We start from the raw sequence: 15386 nt of genomic DNA, 5'->3' as shown, positions 1-15386 counted from the left end.
ATTCCAAATGAGCTAATATTTGCCAAAAATAAAATAGTTTTCCAAGAGGTAGCTTATGTAGCCGAGGATCAGACCGTGCACTTATGATGTGACTTCAAGGTTTTACTACTTTCGCATAAAATACTACACGGTCTCGCTCCATCCTATCTTGCCGATTGTATTGTACCATATGTCCCGGCAAGAAATCTGCGTTCTAAGGACTCCGGCTTATTAGTGATTCCTAAAGCCCAAAAAAAGTCTGCGGGCTATAGAGCGTTTTCCGTTCGGGCTCCAGTACTCTGGAATGCCCTCCCGGTAACAGTTCGAGATGCTACCTCAGTAGAAGCATTTAAGTCTCACCTTAAAACTCATTTGTATACTCTAGCCTTTAAATACACTCCCTTTTTAGACCAGTTGATCTGCCGCTTCTTTTCTTTTTCTCCTCTGTCCCCCCCTCCATTGCGGAGTTGGTCCGGTCCAATGGCCATGGATGAAGTACTGGCTGTCCAGATTCGGGACCCAGGATGGACCGCTCGTCGGGACCCAGGTGTATCGGTTGGGGACATCTCTACGCTGCTGATCCGACTCCGCTTGGGATGGTTTCCTGTGGATGGGACTCTCGCTGCTGTCTTGGATCCGCTTTGGACTGGACTCTCGCGGCTGTGTTGGATCCACTATGGATTGAACTTTCACGGTATCATGTTAGACCCGCTCGACATCCATTGCTTTCGGTCCTCTAGAGGGGGGTTTGCCCACATTTGTGGTCCTCTCCATAGTCATCATTGTCACCGACGTCCCACTGGGTGTGAGTTTTCCTTGCCCTGATGTGGGTTCTTCCGAGGATGTCGTAGTCGTAGTGGTTTGTGCAGTCCTTTGAGACATTTGTGATTAAGGGCTATATAAATAAACATTGATTGATTGATTGATTGAAGTCCCCTGTCTTGGGCTGCCGCCCAGCTCACAATGCGCCCAACCTCTATGGCCCCTCCCATAAGTGGTGAGCCCATTGGAGGAACGACCCACGTTGTCTCTTGGGACACCAGTCCAGGATGAGAATCAGCACCTCCAAGTCCGAGTCCATGGTTCTCACTCCTAAAAGGGTGGAGTCATGCCATCTCCGGGTTGGGGAGGAGACCCTGCCCCAAGTGGAGGAGTTCAAGTACCTCGGAGTCTTGTTCACGAGTGAGGGAAGAGTGGATCGTGAGATCGCCAGGCGGATCGGTGCGGCGTCTTCAGTAATGCAGACGCTGTATCGATCTGTTGTGGTGAAGAAGGAGCTGAGCCGGAAGGCAAAGATCTCAATTTACCGGTCGATCTACGTTCCCATCCTCACCTATGGTCATGAGCTTTGGGTTATGACCGGAAAGACAAGATCACGGGTACAAGCGGCCGAAATGAGGCCACTTCTCACCCTATCTGCCTTAGAGATAGGGTGAAAAGCTTTGCCATCCGGGGGGAGTTCAAAGTAAAGCCGCTGCTCCTCCACATCAAGAGATGAGGTGGTTCAAAGGGCATCTGGTCAGAATGCCACCCGAACGCCTCCCTAGGGAGGTGTTTAGGGCATGGTAGGAGGCCACGGAGAAGACCCAGGACACGTTGGGAAGACTATGTCTCCCGGCTGGCCTGGGAACGCCTCGGGATCCCCCGGGAAGAGCTGGACGAAGTGGCTGGGGAGAGGAAAGTCTGGGCTTCTCTGCTTAGGCTGTTGCCCCCGCGACCTGACCTCGGATTGGCGGAAGAAGATGGATTGATGGATGGTTGGATGGAATAGAGTTCTCCAGTTTGAACGTTAAATATCTTGTCTTTGCAGCCTATTCAATTGAATATAGGTTGAAAAGGATTTGTAAATCATTGCATTCTGTTTTTATTTATGTTTTATTTACACAACGTGCCAACTTCGCTGGTATGGGATTTTGTATAAAAGTACCAAATTTGGTACTTATGAGTTGAGAGAAAGGTTGTATTAAGGGCATCCCCCAAGTACTGTATAGGCCAGGGGTGTCCAAAGTGTGGCCCGCAGGTAATTTTTTAACGGCCCCACGGCACATTTTAAAAATACGATTGAAAAATGTTTAAAACGCAAAAAGTGATATAAAGGAGCAAACGGGTGAAACGTAACAAGAAAATGTTGGAATGTTTACTCTAATAACACAAAGCTGCCTGGAGGCTGTTTCTTTCTTTAAAAAATAATAATGAATCAAAATCAATATCATTATGAAATATTGACCTATTCAAGGCTCCAATTATGTCACGTTAAATTTTCAACTTTGAGATATTTTTGGGGGAAAATGTTGCATATTTTGTGTTTGCCATATAAAATACTAAGCTGTTTTTTTAAAGAAGGGTCTAAAATGAACAAACAAAAAACATAAACAACAATAAAACTTATAATTGACGTATAGATCTGAAGTTTATCTGGAGATTAAAAGTAAACAGTAAAAAAATGTCTAATGTATTTTTTAACACTTTAATGAGTAGGACCCTTTTTGGATCCCCGATCATTTTAGTGTGATTTTTTTTTTTTTTTTAAGTGTCATTGCTCAAAAAAAATAATGATTTAAAATCAATGGTGTTATTAGTTATTGACTTTTTTAAGGCTCCAATTATTATACAATCTCAAATATTCCACTTAAAAAATTTATTGGGTGATAATATTACATGTTTTGTATTTTTTTCCATCAAAAAACTGGGTTTTCTTTGACAAAAAGAGCACACAACTTAAATATTTAAAATCATTATATTGACCTAATGTTGATCTGGAGATTTAAACTTTGAATAATAATAAAACAAAAATATACTGAATAATGACACATTTTTCATATTTTTTTTGACCAGAACCCTTTGGGGTCCCCGGGATCCAGCCTGAGTGGAGGCCTAAATGTATATTGGTTATATATATATTGTATTGGTTTTTAAAATGAAAAAATGTCAAAATGCCCCCCACTGGCTTAGATTTTTCAGTCTGTGGCCCTAAGTGGAAAAAGTTTGGACACCCCTGGTATAGGCCGATACAACCCTGAGTAAATAAACTAAGGACGAGCTTTAACCAGACCTATCTTTAGCTTGTCTTACAAGATGACATGGGCTAGAGTTTCAGAACCCCCACCATCCTGGGTGAAAACACATCGATCCAGCAGGACGCTGTGTGTAATATCATTCTGTAGCAGGAGAGGGGGGGGGGCTGGTTCTAGTCCCGGGGGCGGTGTGTGCAGAGGGGACGTGGGGTCCGACTGCAGAAAGCCGGAGTCCAAAGTTTGCACAGACGAGGAGCGTGTCAGGGGAGAACGGGTCATGGGTTGAGGAGAAAAAGGGAGGGTTATGGTCACGGGTGGGCTCAGAGGGGAAGTTCAGTTTGTGGAAGCCATGGCCAGGCGAGAACTGCTCGATGCTCGGAAGGCCTTGAAGAGTGTGAGAGAGGACGCCGGCGGGTCGAGGAGCAAGAAACGTCCAGGTGAGTTTTAGTTGGTCTTATCTTTTTCTTCATATTCTATCACCCCAGTGGACGGAATATGGCTAACTGCCAACAACATCCATCCATTTTTCTACCGCTCGTCCTCTCAAGCCTTATTGCCATTTTTTTCTGGCCCGGCCCAGTTGTCCTTTTGTTGTGCCGCCCTCCTTGCTGGTTGACATTCTTCAAATGTTGCATTCAAGTGGATTAATTTGATTGCCTCTTCGGACGAGGCAGCTGAAGCAACATCTTCCCTTCTATGTGTCTGCTGGAATGTTGTCAGGATTAGATGGTAGGATCGGGTGGCCGCCCACGTGACACCAACCGACATGCTCCTGCTGCTGGTGGTGATGAGTCCGCGCTCTCTCTCTCTCTGGGGAAAAAAAACAAATCGGGTCGCCGACAGGAAGAATAATGTTTTGCACAGGGTGGCCTTCATAAAACCCCCGTTTCCATATGAGTTGGGAAATTGTGTTAGATGTAAATATAAACAGAATACAATGATTTGCAAATCCTTTTCAACCCATATTCAGTTGAATTCACTACAAAGACAAGACATTTGATGTTCAAACTCATAAACTTTATTTTTTTTTCTGCAAATAATAATTAACTTCGAATTTCATGGCTGCAACATGTGCCAAAGTAGCTGGGAAAGGGCATGTTCACCACTGTGTTACATCACCTTTTCTTTTAACAACACTCAATAAACGTTTGGGAACTGAGGAAAATAATTGTTGAAGCTTTGAAAGTGGAATTCTTTGCCATTCTTGTTTTATGTAGAGCTTCAGTCGTTCAACAGTCCGTATTTTACGCTTCATAATGCGCCACACATTTTCGATGGGAGACAGGTCTGGACTGCAGGCGGGCCAGGAAAGTACCCGCACTCTTTTTTTTTACGAAGCCACACTGTTGTAACACAGGCTGAATGTGGCTTGGCATTGTCTTGCTGAAATAAGCGGGGGCGTCCATGAAAGAGACGGCGCTTAAATGGCAGCATATGTTGTTCCAAAACCTGTATGTACCTTTCGGGATTGATGGTGCTTTCACATATGTGTAATTTACCCATGCCTTGGGCACTAATGCACCCCCATACCATCACAGATGCTGGCTTTTGAACTTTGCGTCGATAACAATCTGGATGGTTCGCTTCCCCTTTGGTCCGGATGACACGATGTCCAATATTTCAATTTGAAATGTGGACCAAGTCGAGGAGATCTACCTCATTCCTATTTATAATTTATATTCATTTATTTATGAAAGAGACATTTTTGTTAACAAGTTAATGGTGTTTAATGATAATACAAGCATGTTTAACACACATAGATTCATTTCTTTCATGAAGACAAGAATATAAGTTGGTGTATTACCTGATTCTGATGACTTGCATTGATTGGAATTAGACAGTGGTGCTGATAACGTCCGCATTTTCAAATGGAGGAAAAAAAAAAGTCCTCCTTTCTGTCCAATACCACATTAAAGTGGTTGGATTTGGCATCTCATTTGTCCAACTTGCATACTCGTTTTTAAACACTTTGTTATGAGAGTAGCATATGTGTGTGGCCCTTTAATGTCTGGCAGCAGGTGAGTGACGTCAGTGAGTGTGCGGGTGGGCAAGCAAGTGAGAAAGCGGTCGCTGAGGGCGGGGGAGAAATACATTGGCGTCAAACTCCGTAGCTTGCTAGCTTGTGCACGCTAGCTTTCTGAGACTCTTATTTTGTTAGCACAGGCAGGATGAAACAGGTCTTTTATGGTGAAGACAGGAACTGTGCAGTCGGTCTTTAGAGTTTTGACAGTAGGTACGGAGTCTCTAGAAATAAAATGTGTTTCTCTGCGTCCGCCCTGTTAGTGATTTTTTTCTTAAATATGAGCTCGCAGCAGCCAGCGTCATCTCACAAGATCCTCGGGTGCCGAGAATGTCAAACAACTGACGAAAGTGAAGTCTTGGTATGATTGATGATTGCTCATTTTTATGTCTATTTTTTAATGCCTGGCTTGAGATCGACTGACACACCCTCCGAGATCGACCAGTCGATCGCGATCGACGTAATGCCCACCCCTGATGTAGAGCTTCAGTCGTTCAACAGTCCGGGGTCTCCGTTGTCGTATTTTACACTTCATAATGCGCCACACATTTTCGATGGGAGACAGGTCTGGACTGCAGGCGGGCCAGGAGAGTACCTGCACTCTTTTTTTTTATGAAGCCACGCTGTTGTAACACGTGCTGAATGTGGCTTGGCATTGTCTTGCTGAAATAAGCAGGGGCGTCCATGAAAAAGATGGCGCTTAGATGGCAGCGTATGTTGTTCCAAAACCTGTGTGTACCTTTCAGCATTAATGGTGCCTTCACAGATGTGTAAGTTACCCATGCCTTAGGCCAGGGGTAGGGAACCTATGGCTCTAGAGCCAGATGTGGCTCTTTAGATGACTGCACCTGGCTCTCAGATAAATTTTAGCTGACATTGCTTAACACGATAAGTAATGAATAATTCCGCTGATAATCACAGTATCAAAAATAACATTCAAAATATAATACATTCTCATGCATTTTCATCCATCCATCCGGTTTCTACCGCACCTGTTCAAGAAGTCGCATTAATGGTAAGAAGTATTTTATTTATTTCTGGCTATCCTCAGAACAACAATGTTATTAAAAAGAATAAGAGACTTATTATACTCTAAAAATGTTGGTCTTTCTTAAAAATGCACGCATATAGTTTTATTCAGTGTTAAAAAAAAAAAAAAGTTGTATGGCTCTCACGGAAATACTTTTTAAAATATTTGGCTTGTATGGCTCTCTCAGCCAAAAAGGTTCCCGACAATAATGCACCCTCATTCCATCACAGATGCTGGCTTTTGAACTTTGCGTCGATAACAGTCTGGATGGTTCACTTCCCCTTTGGTCCGGATGACACAATGTCGAATATTTCCAAAAACCATTTGAAATGTGGACTCGTCAGACCAAAGAACACTTTTCCACTTTGCATCAGTCCATCTTAAATGATCTCGGGCCCAGAGAAGCCTACGACGTTTCTGGATGTTGTTGATAAATGGCTTTCGCTTTGCATAGTAGAGCTTTAACTTGCTCTTACAGATGTAGCGACCAACTGTATTTAGTGATAATGGTTTTCTGAAGTGTTTCTCAGCTCATGTGGTGATATCCTTTAGAGATTGATGTCTGTTTTTGATACAGTGCCGCCTGAGGGATTGAAAGTCACGGTCATTCAATGTTGGTTTCCGGCCATGCCGCTTACGTGGAGTGATTTCTCCAGATTCTCTGAACCTTTTGATGATATTATGGACCGTAGATGTTGAAATCCCTAAATTTCTTGTAATTGCACTTTGAGAAAAGTTGTTCTTAAACTGTTTGACTATTTGCTCACGCAGTTGTGGACAAAGGGGTGTACCTCGCCCCATCCTTTCTTGTGAAAGACTGAGCATTTTTTGGGAAGCTGTTTTTATACCCAATCATGGCACCCACCTGTTCCCAATTAGCCTGCACACCTGTGGGATGTTCCAAATAAGTGTTTGATGTGCATTCTTCAACTTTATGAGTATTTATTGCCACCTTTCCCAACTTCTTTGTCACGTGTTGGTGGCATCAAATTCTAAAGTTAATGATTATTTGCAACAACAAAAAAAGGTTTATGAGTTTGAACATCAAATATGTTGTCTTTGTAGCATATTCAATTGAATATGGGTTGAACATGATTTGCCAACCGTTTATATTTACATCAAACACAATTTCCCAACTCATATGGAAACAGGTTTTTTAGCTGAGGTCAATATGTTCAGATTGTTTCCACGTTGTTGACCTTAACCCACTCTTTAGTAGTCTGGCAAGTGTTCATGATTGCAAATGAAACCCAGATGCTTGCAGTTGTCGAGTTGAAAGGTCAAATGAAGGAGGTACATGTCAGTGCTTTGCCTTCTTTATCATTTACTGTTTATTGAATGGATGCCCATTAGCTGACGCTGAGGCGACTGCTAGTCTTCCTGGGGTCCATATAGGACAGACCTCGGCCAATTAAGGCCCGGGGGCCACATACGGCCGGTTAAGCTTTTCGATCTGGCCCATCCGACATACCCATATAATTTTTTTAAATCTTTAAGATGGAAAGTGTAGCTGCCATTATGATGTGTAGTGATGTTTTCTAATGACCGCAAGGCTTGAACTATGCAAAGTATTTCAATGGTTGGAATCTGCACTTTTGGATGATATACCAGTTACTATGGTCATCTAATTAGTTACTATGGTCATCTAATTAGTTACTATGGTCATCTAATTAGTTACTATGGTCATCTAATTAGTTACTATGGTCATCTAATTAGTTACTAAGGTCATCTTATTAGTTACTATGGTCATCTAATTAGTTACTATGGTCATCTAATTAGTTACTATGGTCATCTAATTAGTTACTATGGTCATCTAATTAGTTACTATGGTCATCTAATTAGTTACTAAGGTCATCTAATTAGTTACTAAGGTCATCTAATTAGTTACTAAGGTCATCTAATTAGTTACTATGGTCATCTAATTAGTTACTATAGTCATTTAACTAGTTACTATGGTCATCTAATTAGTTACTATGGTCATCTAATTAGTTACTATAGTCATTTAACTAGTTACTATGGTCATCCAATTAGTTACTATGGTCATCCAATTAGTTACTATGGTCATCTAATTAGTTACTATGGTCATCTAATTAGTTACTATGGTCATCCAATTAGTTACTATCGTCATTTAATTGGTTACTATGGTAATCATTGTCACAGCAGCTCAGACGAGGCACCAAGTAGAGGGAGATTTTCACAACAAAGTTCTAAAGCAGGGGTCCCCAAACTACGGCCCGCGGGAAGTCCCAAGTTAAAATAAATAGAATAATTATTTTATTTTGTTTTTCGTTTTTATTTTTTTAAATATGTCCTTTCTAATCCATTTGACAGTTGTTACCTGTTGTCTCCTAGCCGCTCAGTCAATTCATATTGTTGTAAAATGCATTTTCCCACCAATAACGTGACATCATCAGCAGCAAGTGCGCGCTCTTGCAGTCAATTAGTGTGTAAGGAATATATATATATATATATATATATGTATATATATATATATATATATATATATATATATATATATATGTATGTATGTATGTATGTATATATATATATGTATGTATATATATATGTATGTATGTATGTATATATATATATGTATGTATATATATATGTATGTATGTATATATATATATATATGTATATATGTATGTATGTATATATATATATATATATATGTATATGTGTATGTGTATATGTATATATGTGTATGTATATATATATATATATGTGTGTGTGTGTGTATATATGTATGTGTATATGTATATATATATATGTATATGTATATGTGTGTGTGTGTATATATATATATGTGTGTGTGTGTGTGTATATATATATATATATATATATATGTATAAGTGTGTATGTATATATGTATATATATATATATGTGTGTGTATATATGTGTATATATATGTGTATAAATGTGTATATATGTATATGTATATATATGTATGTATATATATGTGTATATATATATATGTATGTATGTATATATATGTAAGGATATGTGTATGTATATATATGTATATATGAGTATATATGTAGATATATGTATGTATGTATATGTATGTATGTATGTATGTATATATATTTATGTAATGTATGTATATATGTATGTATATATATATATATATATATACATATATACTGTATATATATATATATATATATATATATATATATATATATATATATATATATATAGCTAGTATGTCATCCAGAAGTGCAGATTCCAACCATTTGAAATACTTTGTTTTAGTTCAATGGCAGCTGCCATTTCCATCTTAAAGATAAAAAAAAAATATTTGGGAATGTCTGGCGGGCCAGATTGAAAAGCTTAACGAGCCGCATGTGGCCCCCGGGCTTTAGTTTGCCCAGATTTGGTTTAAGTTGTTCAACGGGGGTCTCTGTTGTGGTATTTTAGGCTTCATATTGCGCCACACATTTTCAATGGGAGACAGGTCTGGACTACAGCCAGGCTAGTCTAGTACCCACACTCTTTTACCATGAAGCCACGCTGTTGTAACACGTGGTTTGGTATTGTCTTGCTGGAATAAGAAGGGGCGTCCATGATAACGTTGCTTGGATGGCAACATATGTTGCTCCAAAACCTGTATGTACCTTTCAGCATCACTGCACTGGCTTCCTGTGGCTCAGAGAATAGACTTTATTTTGCTAAAGTACATCTCTGACATGAACTAAATGTACCATCTCGGGCTCTAAGAACCTCAGGGAGTGGTCTACTCCCTGAGGTAAGGGAGTAGACCAGGAGTGCGTCCACCCTCGATGAGTGGCTGAGAGAAAAGTGATGATAACTTCAAATAAAAAAGAAAGTAGATAAATGGAGGAAAATTAAGAGATGCCGACTAGATTCAAAGGACTCCGGCTTATTGGTGATTCCCAGAGCCCAAAAAAAGTCCGCGGGCTATAGAGCGTTTTCTGTTCAGTACTCTGGAATGCCCTCCCGGTAACAGTTCGAGATGCTACCTCAGTAGAATCATTTAAGTCTCATCGTAAAACTTATTTGTATACTGTAGCCTTTAAATAGACCCCCTTTTTAGACCAGTCGATCTGCCGTTTCTTTTTTTTTCTCCTATGTCCCCCCCTCCCTTGTGGAGGGGGTCCGGTCCGGTGGCCATGGATGAAGTACTGGCTGTCCAAAATCGGGACCCAGGATGGACCGTTCGTCCAGAGTCGGGACCCAAGATGAACCGCTCGCCTATACATCGGTTGGGGACATATCTGCGCTGCTTATCCGCCTCCGCTTGGGCTGGTTTCCTACTGGCTCCACTTTGAATGTGACTCTCGCTACTATATTGGATCCACTTTGGACTTTATTCTCACGGTTACGTTAGATCCACTATGGATTGGACTTTCACAATATCATGTTAGATCCGCTTGACATCCATTGCTTTCGGTCCCTTGTGGGGGTGCCCACATATGTGGTCCTCTCCAAGGTTTCTCATAGTCATCATGGTCGACGTCCCACTGGGGTGAGTTTTTCCTTGCCCTTATGTGGGCCCTACCGAGGATTTCGTTGTGGTTTGTGCAGCCCTTTGAGGCACTTGTGATTTAGGGCTATATAAATAAACATTGATAGATTGACCTTGTAGATTGTTATAGGAACAACAGGTTAAGCTTTGTGGGTGTTATAGATTGACCTTGTAGATTGTTATAGTAACAATAGGTTAAGATTTGTCGGAGCTCTTGATGTCAAAGAAGTGTGACAAGGATGTGCTGCTGATGAAGCGGTATGCCTGCAAGTCGTCTATCAGGGAAAACTACATCCGCCACATAATCGATCGGCCTTCCGTGAAGTCACATCGTCTTAAACTAATTAAATGGCACGTTTTGTCTGTCAGGACTTTTTTTTTTGCCTCCTCTAATGGCTGTTGAGCATCTATGAGTCCAACTCACAGGGGAGTTTGTGGCTTTTTAGGCCCTTCTGGGGGAAAACGGTATCATAGCGGCCACCAAACAGAGCTTCTGATTGGACGCCAGCCGTGAGAGTCGGTGTGATGATGGGTGTATTGATTCCGGGGCGTTGGAGCTGTTTCTTGGGGGTGTATCCTGTATCGTGCTAAAGCATCGGCATCGATTGCCGCGCTCTCCGCCGCCTCTCACCGCTGATGGATGGAGGAGGAGAGCGAGGCGGGAGAAGAGTGAAGAAGCTGCTCAAAAACGGCCTCATCTTCATGGTCTTCATTTAGAAAGTTTTTTTTTTATTTACAAACCCCGTTTCCACATGAGTTGGGAGATTGTGTTAGATGTAAATATAAACGGAATTCAATGATTTGCTAATCCTTTTCAACCCATATTCAGTTGAATATGCTACAAAGACAACATATTTGATGTTCAAACTGATATACATTTTTTATTTGTTTTGCAAATAATCATTAACTTTAGAATTTGATGCCAGCAACACGTGACAAAGAAGTTGGGAAAGGTGGCAATAAATACTGATAAAATTGAGGAATGCTCATCAAACACTTATTTGGAACATCCCACAGGTGTGCAGGCTAATTGGGAACAGGTGGGTGCCATGATTGGGTATAAAAACAGCTTCCCCAAAAATGCTCAGTCTTTCACAAGAAAGGATGGGGCGAGGTACACCCCTTTGTCCACAACTGCGTGAGCAAATAGTCAAACAGTTTAAGAACAACGTTTCTCAAAGTGCAATTGCAAGAAATTTAGGGATTTCAACATCTACGGTCCATAATATCATCAAAAGGTTCAGAGAATCTGGAGAAATCACTCCACGTAAGCGACATGGCCAGAAACCAACATTGAATGACCGTGACCTTCGATCCCTCAGACGGCACTGTATCAAAAACCCGACATCAATCGCTAAAGGATATCACCACATGGGATCAGGAACACTTGAGAAAACCACTGTCACTAAATTCAGTTTGTCGCTACATCTGTAAGTGCAAGTTAAAGCTCTACTATGCAAAGCGAAAGCCATTTATCAACAACATCCAGAAACGCCGCTGGCTTCTCTGAGCCCGATATCATCCAAGATGGACTGATGCAAAGTAGAAAAGTGTTCTGTGGTCTGACGAGTCCACATTTCAAATTGAAATATTCGATATCGTGTCATCCGGACCAAAGGGGAAGCGAACCATCCAGTTTGTTTGCGATGCAAAGTTCAAAAGCCAGCATCTGTGATGGTATGGGGGTGCATTAGTGCCCGAGGCATGGGTAACTTACACATCTGTGAAGGCACCATTAATCCTGAAAGGTACATACAGGTTTTGGAACATCATATGCTGCCATCTAAGTGCTGTCTCTTTCATGGACGCCCCTGCTTATTTCAGCAAGACAATGCCAAGCCACATTCAGCCTGTGTTACAACAGCGTGGCTTCGCAAAAAAAAAGAATGGGGGTACTTTTCTGGCCCACCTGCAATCCAGACCTGTCTCCCATCGAAAATGTGTGGCGCACTATGAAGCGTAAAATACGGACTGTTGAACGACTGAAGCTCTACATAAAACAAGAATGGCAAAAAATTCCACTTTCAAAGCTTCAACAATTAGTTTCCTCAGTTCCCAAACGTTTATTGAGTGTTGTTAAAAGAAAAGGTGATGTAACACAGTGGTGAACATGCCCTTTCCCAACTACTTTGGCACGTGTTGCAGCCATGAAATTCTAAGTTAATTATTATTTGCAAAAAAAAATAAAGTTTACGAGTTTGAACATCAAATATCTTGTCTTTGTAGTGCATTCAATTGAATATGGGTTGAAAATGATTAGCAAATCATTGTATTCCGTTTATATTTACATCTAACTTAATTTCCCAACTCATATGGAAACGGGGTTTGTACTTATTTTTTTGTCACTTTGAGAGTAGTGAGGGTAAATGACCACATCTTTCTTTGCTTGAGTGACTCCCGATTTGTGACCGGAGTAAACCGTGGCCGTGAACAGCGGCGTGCCTCTCTTTGTTGCCGTTGTAGAACCCATCACGATAGAGGAGGTCTCTTTGATTACGGCCTATTTTAGACTCGTTTAATGAAGTCGGAGGAACAATTAAATCTCAGCTTGGGGAGGAAAGAATGGACGGGCAGGGCAGGAGGAAAGACGGCGGTTAATTGGATTTCCACGATTGAATCTAATGAGGCAGATATGAGAGGAGAGAGGAATGTGTAGAAGTGTAGGAGGAGGAGGGAGAGAAAAAAGTATGGTGGGATAGTGGGAGGGAGGATTGAAAGCATGGAAGAATCTGTGAGATGGAAGAAAGATGAAAAAGGTGCAGGGAAGGTAGGAGGGAAAGAAGGAATGCAAAGAAAGTACAATTTTTTTTTGGAAAAGGGCTGGTGTGAAGACAAGATGGATAAAAGGGATCATATATACACTTTATTGCCAAAAGTATTGGGCCACCTGCCTTGACTCACATATGAACTTGAAGTGTCATCCCAATCCTGACCCATAGGGTTCAATATGATGTCGGTCCACCTTTTGCAGCCATTACAACTATTCTGGGATGTGGAGTGTATTTATAGGAATTTTTGACCATTCTTCCAAAAGTGCATTGGTGAGGTGTTTGGTCGAGGAGGCCTGGCTCTCAGTCTCCGTCGTAATTCATTCCAAAGGTGGTCTATCGGGTTCAGGTCAGGACTCTGTGCAGGCCAGTCAAGTTCATCCACACCAGACTCTGTCATCCATGTCTTTATGGTCCTTGCTTTGTGCACTGGTGCACTGTCATGTTGGAAGAGGAAGGGGCCTGCTCCAAATAGCTGGTTCGGGCATCTGGTCAGAATGCTACTCGAAAGCCTCAGTCGGGAGGTGTTTAGGGCTGTAGGAGACCACGGGGAAGACCCAGGACACGTTGGGAAGACTATGTCTCCCGGCTGGCCTGGGAACACCTTGGGATCCCCCTGGGAAGAGCTGGACGAAGTGGTTGGGGAGAGTGAAGTCTGGGCTTCCCTGCTTAGGCTGCTGCCCCCGCGACGTGACCTAGGATAAGCGGAAGAAGATGGATGGATGCCAGAACACACACACATAAACACACAGGCCCAAACACTCTCTGACCATACACCATAAAACCGGTCTCTGGTGCAAAACAGGTTGAGGACCCCTGATTTAGAATACAAAAAAAAACAAAACATATATGTGCTTGTTTTACATAATGATAGGCAAAATTCTAAAATACATACTGTATTTCCTTGATTTGCCGCCGGGGCACTAATTAATTTAAAACCTCTTCTCACTCCGGCGCTTACCAAAGGCATGCGGTAAAGGCAAGCATGCACTAACTAATTGAAAACTTCTTCTCACTCCGGCGCTTAACAAAGGCATGCGGTAAATTTAGGCCTGCACTTATAAATTTGAGTGTGATGTAAGGATACCATCATGAAAAGCACATTTAATAAAAAAACGTTATTATAGTCTTACCTTTACTTATAAATGAAGTCCATGCGCAGCTCCTTCTGATCAAAAGCATCGATAACTTGTTTATAAAAGTCTTCCTTATCTTCCTTCGGTTTTAAAAGTCTGTCTGTCTTGATGGAGATCTTCCTTTATTACCTCCTGCTTCGATTGAAAGTCCAGTTTAGAAAACGGTTTTATTTTAGATATGTAATCCCCCATGTTAAAAGTGCAAGCGAGAGGGGGAAAAAAACCGATCGCTGCTCACTCTTGCTGCTTGTTGTCACTTCTTCTGCAGCCGAGTAGTCGCAAGAAGGATCAGTAGCGTCGTTTAATGACTCATATTTGACACCCGCAGCTATGGTATATTAATAAAACCTAGCTGCTTACTGTTTTTTTGGGCATATTCAATAGCTTGGACCTTAAATCCTACTGAATAGCTCTTAATCTTCTTGCCTTTATGCGATTTCAAATGATTGAAATCAGCCTCTTCCATTTTGAAAATGATGACAGGTGAAGTGTCACTCGTGACGTGACGAGTTTGACCCGGTGGAAATTCTAGGCATATGCTAATTATTTTGCGAAACAAGTTTCACATACTGTATACCCGGCGGCAATTCAAGGAAATATGGTATTTACTTTGTTTTGGGGTTCCTTTGCACATACAAACGAAAGCATGATTCATTCAGATTAAAAATGAACACGATACAAAACGAACGGTTTGACAGTCAGTGCAGCAGCTGTGACCCTGCAGGTACAAAAAATTGTCCGGCATATTCCAGAAGATGCGTGGCCCACGCATCATCCTCCCTCTCTTTTTTCTGTTTCGCCATTATCAATGTGTCACGCCGTCCTCGCCCCCGAGCATCCTCTCCTCCTCAGTGGTCCCACCCCCCCTCCCCCCTCCTCTTCCTCCTCTTTCCTCTCCCTGCTCCGAAGCCAGCGCTTTTGCTCCACCACCTCCCCCCGCCCGTCCGGA

General features: G+C 41.7%; 1 protein-coding gene across 3 annotated transcripts in view; it reads left to right on the top strand.

The window, feature by feature from the left end:
- The window catches only part of spega (striated muscle enriched protein kinase a), a 139581-nt gene that overhangs the window by 17417 nt on the left and 106778 nt on the right, over positions 1-15386 (top strand). For 2 of the 3 annotated variants that reach the window (XM_061889541.1, XM_061889542.1), the window contains exon 1: positions 3180-3430. The exons of the other annotated variant lie outside the window; for it this stretch is intronic. In XM_061889541.1, coding sequence (XP_061745525.1) covers positions 3298-3430 — 133 coding nt within the window. In that variant the 5' untranslated portion in view covers positions 3180-3297. Of the gene's footprint in view, positions 1-3179; positions 3431-15386 lie in introns of those variants that run through there. 3 annotated transcript variants of the gene reach the window in all.

Source organism: Nerophis ophidion, linkage group LG27, assembly GCF_033978795.1.
Source record: "Nerophis ophidion isolate RoL-2023_Sa linkage group LG27, RoL_Noph_v1.0, whole genome shotgun sequence".
In the NCBI taxonomy this organism is placed as follows: domain Eukaryota; kingdom Metazoa; phylum Chordata; class Actinopteri; order Syngnathiformes; family Syngnathidae; genus Nerophis; species Nerophis ophidion.
The sequence above is the reverse complement of the archived record's forward strand: the minus strand, read 5'-3'. Positions and strand labels throughout refer to the sequence as shown.